The 9706-nt window shown below is 37.5% G+C and overlaps 1 protein-coding gene across 1 annotated transcript; it reads right to left on the reverse strand.

Moving 5' to 3' along the window:
- Positions 1 to 4296: 4296 nt before the first annotated feature.
- Positions 4297 to 6030, reverse strand: LOC132978858 (regulator of G-protein signaling 21-like). Its single transcript, XM_061044196.1, has 5 exons — positions 5886 to 6030; positions 5715 to 5771; positions 5556 to 5617; positions 5298 to 5464; positions 4297 to 5206 (listed from the first exon to the last, which is right to left on the reverse strand). The coding sequence occupies exons 1-5, from the start codon at positions 5951 to 5953 to the stop codon at positions 5021 to 5023; spliced, it is 540 nt and encodes a 179-aa protein (XP_060900179.1). The 5' UTR covers positions 5954 to 6030; the 3' UTR covers positions 4297 to 5020.
- Between the last annotated feature and the right edge of the window lie 3676 nt (positions 6031 to 9706).

A 9706-nucleotide genomic window follows, 5' to 3' on the forward strand; every position in this document is an offset into this window, starting at 1 on the left:
AAAATGCTGCTGCACGTCTTTTAACTGGCACAAGCAAGTATGAGCACATCTCACCTATTTTAGCTTCACTTCACTGGCTGCCCGTCCATTTTAGGATTCATTTTAAAATTCTTTTATTTTCTTTTAAAGCCTTAAATGGACTTGCCCCTCCTTACCTTTCTGAATTGCTGCACCCCTACATGCCTAGCCGATCTCTCAGGTCAGCTGACCAGCTGCTCCTGACAGTCCCTAAAGCTAGGCTTAAGCTCAGAGGGGACCGAGCTTTTGCTATTGCTGCTCCAAGGCTTTGGAATGGGCTGCCACTGCACATTAGGCAGGCCTCTTCTCTATCTCGTTTTAAAACTCTTCTTAAAACCTACTTCTTTTCTTTGGCTTTTACCCCCACGTAGAGTGTTGATTTTATGTGTTTTATGTGACTGTATTTGTTTTATGTGTACACATGCATATTTTTATATATTTTTATTTATTTGTTATCTCTATTTTACTCTCTTGTGCAGCACTTTGGAAACCTTGTGTTTGTTTAAACTTGTGCTATATAAATAAAGTGGATTGGATTGGATTGGATAAATTCTATCTCACCCCAAAAATGATGCATAAAATCTCAGAAGATAACTCACCAAAGTGTCCGCGATGTAAAAATTAAAATGGAACATTTTTGCACATGTTTTGGCAATGCGATGTGCTGAAGGACTTCTGGAAGTCTATTCATTCCTTTACTGAATCTGTTTTGGAAATGGAATTTGATTTAAACCCTTGTCTGTATTTATTAAATGACTCCCCAGATTTTCAGTTAGATAGAAAAAATGCAGAATATTAATAATTATAACATATTTTGCCAAGAAATGTATATTACTATTGTAATTCTTACCGTTAGAGAAACTAACTTTGGAAAAATGTAACCGTGGCCATATTTTTCAGGACTTTTGGCTTCCATTGATCTGTTGCTTGGAGGAATTTTCTGAAGGTTGTCAACAATGATAATGCAATGATGCTATGATGTTATGATATCTAATTATTATTATTATTTTTTTGTTTTTTTTTGTCTCGTCTTATTATTTTTACTATTATTATGAAAAGTATTATTAGTATTATTGGAGGGAAGGGATATACTGACATTCTGTGTACAGTTTGTTGATCGTTGTATAACCAAAAGAAAAAAGAAAATAAATCCTGTTTCTTAGTTGTTTGTTTTTATAGCTTCTCATGGTCATGTTTGTTAGCAACAATGCAATCCTGTGACATAAGTCATATGACTTATGTCACAGGATTGCGTTGTTGCTAACAAACAGAGCAGTGCAAATAAGGTAATGATGACCAATGGTTCAGATAATGGCTTCTCTGCATCAAACAGTAAAGCTGCATCTGAGCAAAAAGAAAGAAAACAGCTCAGGATTTGTGCAAGAAATAATAAGGATGATCTCATTCCACTAAAAGCTTCTCTGGCAAGAACATGAAAATTACTGAGGTGCTGTAATTGACAATTTATTTTCAATTATTTTCTGAAAGCATTACTTTTTATGTCTGTGAACTGTGTGTGTGTGTGTGTGTGTGTGAATGTTTCTGACATCCTCTTTTAATGAGTGACATCAAAAGAGGATGTGGTACAGCAGATGCTGTTCACACTTCTCCCTAATTGCTATAACCTTTAACAAGAGAGACGTGATGGGTTTCCACAGATGAACTTCCCTTTGGGTCTGTTTTTGGGGATGAAAATGCAGTTTCAGTTTCATGACGAACTATTTTTCGAAGGTGATAACTGAGTGTTGTATATGTATGAAAGACTGAACAGTATTACAAAGGCTGAATGATTCTTAGAGTGACTGAAGTACATCAAACTCTTTCAAAAGTACCAAAGAAGATGAACAGGAAGGTTAATGTAAGAAAAGATGCTGTGTAGGTGGGAGCATTATTAAAAAGTGTTATAGTCTTAAATAACCCTATTGAAGCAGCTTAACCATTAACTCTACATGCCAACAGGGGGCAGTAGTCCGTTGTTATGATACGAGAAGAACATTTTCACTCCGCCGAAGCGCACCACTCAAATTATTTAGCCTACTAATCGAGAATAATATCTGATCAAAAGTTGAAAATGGCCCTGGCGTTCTTCTTTTAGCGGAAAAAGAAAAGAAGAGGCGGAGGCGACAAATAAGGAGAAACCGCACTAATGGGTGAAATTACAGACTGGATACTACAGCGTCATGCTCAAAGGGCTTTCCCGAACCTGTGTCGAGAGCTGAGATAAATTAAACCTCGAACAGCCAATCCGAGAGATTACTCTCACCGACGCTGATTCAACATGTCAAATCAGCCAAAAAAAGGCGGACGGGGGGGGCCAACGGGTAGCGACAGAGCCGGACACACCGCAAAAACTAGGGCCACGACCGCTCACCTACGGTTCAACTAGGACCGACGGCCGACAATCTCCTTGGTGTGTCAGGGCCTTTATGACCTAACTAACCCTGTGCTGTGCACTCAACTAGATACAATTTTTCATAATCTAGAGGAAAATGTTCATAATATGAGGTTGTGTTTTAAAGGAGGTATTCACATCCAACTCTCTCATGAAGTAGGTTGGATATTTGTCGCCATGAGAGGAGAAAAACCTCCACACTGCTCTTCCTCAGCATCAAAATTTATAAAAACAAAGAAAACATATACTGGTGATGCTGGGCAAGAGCATTATGGTTTTCTCTTCTCAAGGCTATACCTAAAATAAAAACATCATAGAATTTTATCTTGAATAAAGCAATGCCATTAGCAGGTTAGCTCAGTTTAGCACAAAGAAGCAAACAGAATTAAAGTGTCACGACCTGGCTCGTGGGGGGAAAGGAAAGCAACAAAAACCAGATGGTGTTGGTAAATTAAAGTTATTTATTACAAAAGAAGCAAAAAGTGAGGCAAACTGAAAGAGCCAACGAGTGCTGTTAGAATCAATAACAGATTGGACAGATGGACTCTAGGTTTTACATACTAAGTCTAATTGGTGAAAATAAATGAAAATAAAACCTAACTACACTAACTTATCAAATCAAACAAATGAACAGCCCAGAAACCTAGTGTTTCTGAACAAAGTAAGAAATCTAATGTGAGTGTGTGTTTACTATACTAAACTAATACCTGACCCAGCCAAAACAGAAAAAGAGTGCCTCACATCATGTATGACGAAAGTTCTAAGAACATTTAACAAATAAGGACTAAAGACAACGAGAGGCACAGTGGCGAGCTGAAACAAATGAAGCTGCGCCCTGACTGCTGGCTGTCCTCTGATTGGTTAATTGCTTCACTGCAGCTGCATTCCAATCAAGCTTTTCCAGCAAAGGTGAATGGTATCTGGCCTAGAGAATTTATTCACCAAGTAACAATCACACACCGGACCTGGCGCCACAAGGGGGCTAAAAAAAAAAAAAGGTCAGCATCAGTCAGTGACTACAATATTAGAACAGATGATCAATTAAAGTTCTAATTTCTTGTCCCTCCACCTCTGTGCGTAACTTTACTGTCCCTTACTCTCGCTCATCCATAAAGCTCTCTCTCCCTAAACATGAGGGTAAACTTTCTAACAAGCTGATGGTGGTTTTTATGTGCCTGATTTAGACACACACACACACACACACACACACACACACACACACACACACACACACACACACATACACACACACACTTCAAAACAGAGGTCAGTTGCACACAGGAGAGGGGGTGCGGTTGGAGCCGTGACATAAGGGAAATAACAAACCTTTTCTATTTCTGACCAGAATAAAGAAATGAGAAAGCTACAAAGATATTGCTTAATAATGAGCTTCAGAGCTACTGGTGGGTGGATTTGGTACATTTGGACAGAGCTATTACAGCTAGCATTTCTTACACACATTGTTTCCTGTGCTTAAACATGTTGATGAAAGGTATTATGTGCTAGTCTTTGTCTACTATATAGCCTTAGATGTTAACTAACATAAGCATTGTTCTAATTTTGAAAATAACTATATTACAAAGACACATTTTCAGATGTGAAGCAGGAGGAAATAATCCAGCTTCATTGGACTGTTTTAAATATTTCTTCATTTACCAGAACTAATAGATGAAAAAAATAGTAATTATAGTTTAAATATATAAATAAAAAAATATGAGTGACAGTATAAATGACTCACTTGTTGACTAAATTTCTTCCTGGATTCATGATGTGTATCTAAATATTGTGTAAAACCTGGGCAAATGAATCACTGTTTATGTGGAAAGAACAGATTTGAGACATGCCAGCTCTTCTTAAAACAAACAAAATAATTTTTGTCAGCCAACTTCAATTAAATGATAAATATTTATTCATGAATATGTACAAATCCATTTCAACATTCACATTCAGAACCTTTTAACAAACCTTAACACACATTTTAGCTTATAACATTTTTTTCACAGTACTCATGTCAGACTGTGAAACTTCTATTCGTTTATTACTGCATTAATAATGAACTAATATCTAATCTAGGCTATTGCTTTAGAGAGATAACAATACACTTGAGAAGGTGAAAAAATGTAGATCCCAGCTCTGCTCTTACATCATAGGTGTTGTCTGCACCACATCAACTTCCTGGCATCTCTCTGCAGAAAGTCCCCAACATTTTCATTCCATTATTGTGGCATCTCTGGGAAGTCCTTTGCTTCACAGAAACGAAGACATTGGCTGCTATTGATCATTGTTCAAATATAGAAATATTTGGCTAATCTTTGCCTCTCATACCAACTGGTTTGGAACAAACTATTTTTAACTTTGAATCAGAGACCGCTTCTTTGTCAGCTCAGAAGGAAGCATGTGTCTTCATGTTTTTTTTAATTATTGTTTTTTATTTAATTTTTTTAATTTTTTTTTTTTGTTTTTGGGGGGGGTCCTTATGGCTTTAAACCTTCACTATCATTGGCTTCAGAATGAGCAAACACACAGTCCAGGTCCTCTCAGGTAGTCCAGCATCGACTCAGCTTCACAGCCCAGCACCTTCAAACACAATGTCCCTCTTATCTGTTTTCTTCACATCCTCGATGATTCTGATGTGGAGTCAAGAAATGCCTGATAGATGTCAGACTTTAGGAAACGTGGGTAAGAGTCTCTCTCCATCAGCCCGTAGACAATCCTCTGGGCGTCATCGAAACAAGCTGTGGTGGGCTCCTTAATGTTTCGCCTGATCAGGTCTCTGGTCTTGTGATCAATGTTGATCTTAAAGCAGAGTGGAAAAAAGAAGTCAGTAAATGCTATGGTAAAGTCATAAGTGTAAATATGACCATAGGATCAACACCTCTGTGAATACCTCTCTCACAGCCTCCGCTTGAATGTAGCGTTTGAAGATCTTTTTGGCCCTGGAGCACATCCTGAAGGATGACTTGGTCTTCTTATAGTCTTCACACACCATCCAGAACTCAATGTTTTCATCACTGAACTCTGTCTTCAAGAAGGCCTGGAATATTGTTACGCCATCTACACAGGAAAAGAACAGCAACACCAGTTAGAAAGCACTGAGGAAGAAAACTGTCAGTAAAAATATTGTAATACAAATCATTTAACTTACATTTAGATGACAGGAGTCTATCTAGTGAGTGTGACCACTGGGACATTTCCTCAAAACAAAGCCTGCAAAAGAAGAAGGGTGCGGTGTCACTCACATATGCAACAAGTAGGTGAAGCATTGAAATGTTTAGTTTCAAATGGAGACTTTCGCTTCACTTACCCCTCAGTGGTAACTGCCTGAGATGAACTACGATGCAGCCGAGACCTCAAGATACACCTTTGTAAGCGAACAAACACAAGTCAACAAGGTCTTTGGATAACATTTTCTTCCTATCAAAACTTTAAACCGCAATCCTAAAAGAAGATAACGTGCATATAATGAAATATTTACCTGTCATTTCCTCTCATTTTGCTAGCGGTGTCCATGTTGAACTGCAGTGATGTGACAAGGCTTGGCATGGCAATGCTGTGTGTGTGTGTGTGTAACAGTCTTCCACTATTACACTTTCTGTCCACAAAATCCACTTGGTGTCACCTTATATACGAGCAGCAGAATTTTGAAATGAGGTTGGTGAGTATCGTCACAGCATCACTCTGAGCTAACCGCAGAAAAAGAGGAAGTTGCATATGACGCAGACTTGCACATAGGCCTGCTGCTGCTATGGTTGTTTATCTGTATTGTATTGAGACCTACATGGTTACTTGTTTGCTTTAAAGACATGGGGATGCAAATCAAGCGGTGGAAAATTCAACAACAGATAGGGAAATGTTTCAGTGTCTGCTCCAGGACCAATGATACTGTTATGTTTTGGAACATTTTGTGCTCAGATGAATCAGCATTTATAAAGTAGAATTTGACTTAAAAAAAGTAAAGACGTAAAGATTTAAAGCCTTCAGTCATAAGGGTATGCTTCCTTGTAGTTAATAGAGCAAAGATTCCTCTCATAACAAGTTATTCTTTTTAAAGTTAGATTATGTTACTTTTAAAAGAAGAAATACTAATTGTTACCATTATAGATAAACGTTTTTAACTCACCACAATAAAAATGTTTCCTCACTCAATACAAAACATCAAGGGGTTAAACTGCTACAATATGTACACAATAGCTCCTGGTTGCTAAACATTAGCTTGCTAACTGTGGAAAAAAAGATCAGAATTAAGTTTTTTTTTTACTGGTATATGTTTATTTGTGTATGAGAATACAATGAAAAGATGTGTATCAATGTCATGTACCGGTATGTATGGCAACTACATGTATGAAGCTACATCCAGCTGCAACATGATTAACTTAGCGTAAAAACTGTTAGCATGGGGAGCAGTTAGCTTGACTCTGTTGACTATGTCATCTACCTCTTCAAACTACTTAAAACCCTGTTTAACCCTAAACTGAAACAAAATAAGTGATCAGTTAACTAGCTTATGGTAAAATAAGCACAATTGTTTGATATCTATGTTAGCTCTAGTAATAACTTAGCATCTTAGTTTCTATCTAAGCATTATTTAATACTCTTACATGTCTGTCCCCTTATACACTGTCTAACTTTACTTGTTATTGCTTTGACACAACCATCATCTAATTCTATCAAGTGTATCTTGTAGCTTCTTTGTCTCTTACTGATAAGGACTTGTCACATAGTGACTTTGTTTCTGTTTTATAGCCTCTTGTCACTATTTGACTTTTCACAGTGAAAGAAGACAGGAAACATGGAGGGAAACAGAAAGCAGTGACATGAAACAAATGTCGCCCACTCCAACCAAACAAGGGTCATGTGGTTATGAAATATGTCTTAGACATAGAAGCCACCCCAGTCTTTCCATTTTAGGCAGGACTCAAGTGATAGACACAGGAAGTATGAGGGCATCTCTTTCTTTTTTTTTTACTGCAGGGGTTGAAGGTTCCTGTTTTATCTATCAAACCTCACTGTGTATGAATTTATGAATAAAACTGTTTTTTTTTCTTTTAATAATAATACACAGGATATAGCCAATACCTGCTTTATATGTTTAATGCCATGGGATATAACTTATGTTGTTATTTGGCTATCTATGAATAAAAAATGTTGTTTTTGATGGATTAATAATACAACCATTTGACACCACTCTCAGTTCGTCACACACTTCCTGCCTCTCTGTTTACAGGAAGTTGTGACAAAACAAAAGCTCTGTTGTTTGGACATTCCTCTGGAATCTTAAAAAGTTTTTTTTTAAAGAGAACAATCTTAAAAAAGTTATTTCAGTGATCAATTTAAGAGTACAATAACTTTTAACAGGGGGAAATGGCCTCTCCCATGTCCACAACACGGCTCGATCAGCTGATTACTGCAGTATGTAAAATTGGCAGCAGGCCGAGGTCATCTCACGAGAAGTGCCTACGGCTGTAGTAAATTAGCACCCTCTGTTCGTAAACAAATGCACATTATCTAACAGGGGTAGGTGTAACAGCAATGTGGGTCAGTGTAGTAGCACTAAGAGACCTTCGTTGGGCACCAAAGCTGACAAAACTAAATTCCCACATGTTGTATTGAGCTTTGCTTAATCACCTATTGTCAGTGTAACTGCTATTATAACTACTTCTGTTTAGTTTACTTATGTTTTGCCTTAAATGTATTATGTTGTTAATTTATCAGTAAATTATTATTTGGATTTCACCCTTAAACACTTCAGGCCCTGTAGTCGGCATAGAGTGATTTAGACCATGTCTGACTACATTTTGCTAGCTTTGCTGTGCTGTGTACAATCTGTGCGATTTGGAGTAAGCTCCAAGAAAAAAAAAGTTGTGAGTCCTTGGTCTAAGGTGCAGTATATTTCTGTGTCCTCAAGATAGTAACATGCCACCAATTCACTTAGCACACCTCACTGAAGTCAAACACACCAATGGGAGCTAAGGTGGGTGCAAGTTCACTTTACACAACATCGAGGCTGGGCGGGAGAATGACAACTGTGCCAGTTGGAAAATAGATAAGACACCTGGGCTGTGCATCAAGACACTTTGTGCCGGGTGAACAGGATGGCTTTTTATGTTTATATTTCATACTTTCATCACTCTTATTTGACTGTACTGTAATTTTGGTGCAATCGAGCACTAGAATTTCCTTTGAATTAAAAAAGAACTATCTTAACTGATCTTTATTATCTGCTTTATCAAATGACATCGAGAAAAACGTAACCCTTGGAGCCTTGTAAAACTTTTTTTCAATAAATTTAAGCTTTGCAAAGAATTCAGATCTCTTCTAGATTCTAGTTTGAGAAAACACAGAGGCTGTTTGCAATCCCCATCTCTGAACGTCTTAAAAGTGCAAGTCCACAGTCCTGCTACATGATATGGGGTGCTTGTTTTTTTTAGTCCATGACAATGTCAATATTTTCTGTCCCTAGTGGTGTGTGTTCCACTTGAAAGTAAAACTTCAGAAATAACGTCACCATACCATAATAATACCTTGAAAACCAAAGATACAGTATGTGGCATTTCAAGATAAATTTGAAAGTAACATATTGAGCGTGTAAAGGTTTGTGAAACAGTAAAGAATCAGCTCACAGTCAACATCTCTCTGGCTCTGATGTCCTCCACTGTTACTATAAAGTCTTGCGCAGCTTACAATAAATGATTTCAGGATGTCCCGATAATACAGGCTTTAAAAAAGCTCTCAGTTATTTGTAAATGTGCGGTGCCTTTAATAGTGTGGTGATGTCTGTTATCTTCTGAGATCCACATACTGTATGTATTAAATTAGACTACAACCTGTGTGTTCAGAATAGCACCCATGGCTTTCATTCAAACACAAGTTTCTTATCGACTTTTACTCATTTTCTCTTTACCTCTGCCTTAAATTGACTCACAGTTTTCTAGAAATGAAGTCCAGTTTATGGTTAACAAATACTTCTATCTGGTGGGGAGGGATCCGTAATCCTTAACACACTGTGCATACAATTTATTTGTTTTATTTATTTAAAAAAAAATCTTACAGTGTAAACAGCAGATCATGTCTGAAGTCTTTAATCCAATAATATTGAGTTGCATTCTTTGGCTGCGTCCACTCACGAAGTAACGGCCTGTGAGGGGCGCCGGCGGTAGCCTGGTGGTTGGTGCGCACAGGTTGAGGTGTTTTTTGTGCGTATAATGAAATATAACGACTCCACTGTTAGTTCACACACAAACTGTATGATCCATTTGAAACTTATAATGTATCATTTTGAAGTCCGGCTATTGCAAA

The sequence above is a fragment of the Labrus mixtus genome, chromosome 8 (assembly GCF_963584025.1).
Source record: "Labrus mixtus chromosome 8, fLabMix1.1, whole genome shotgun sequence".
Lineage (NCBI taxonomy): Eukaryota > Metazoa > Chordata > Actinopteri > Labriformes > Labridae > Labrus > Labrus mixtus.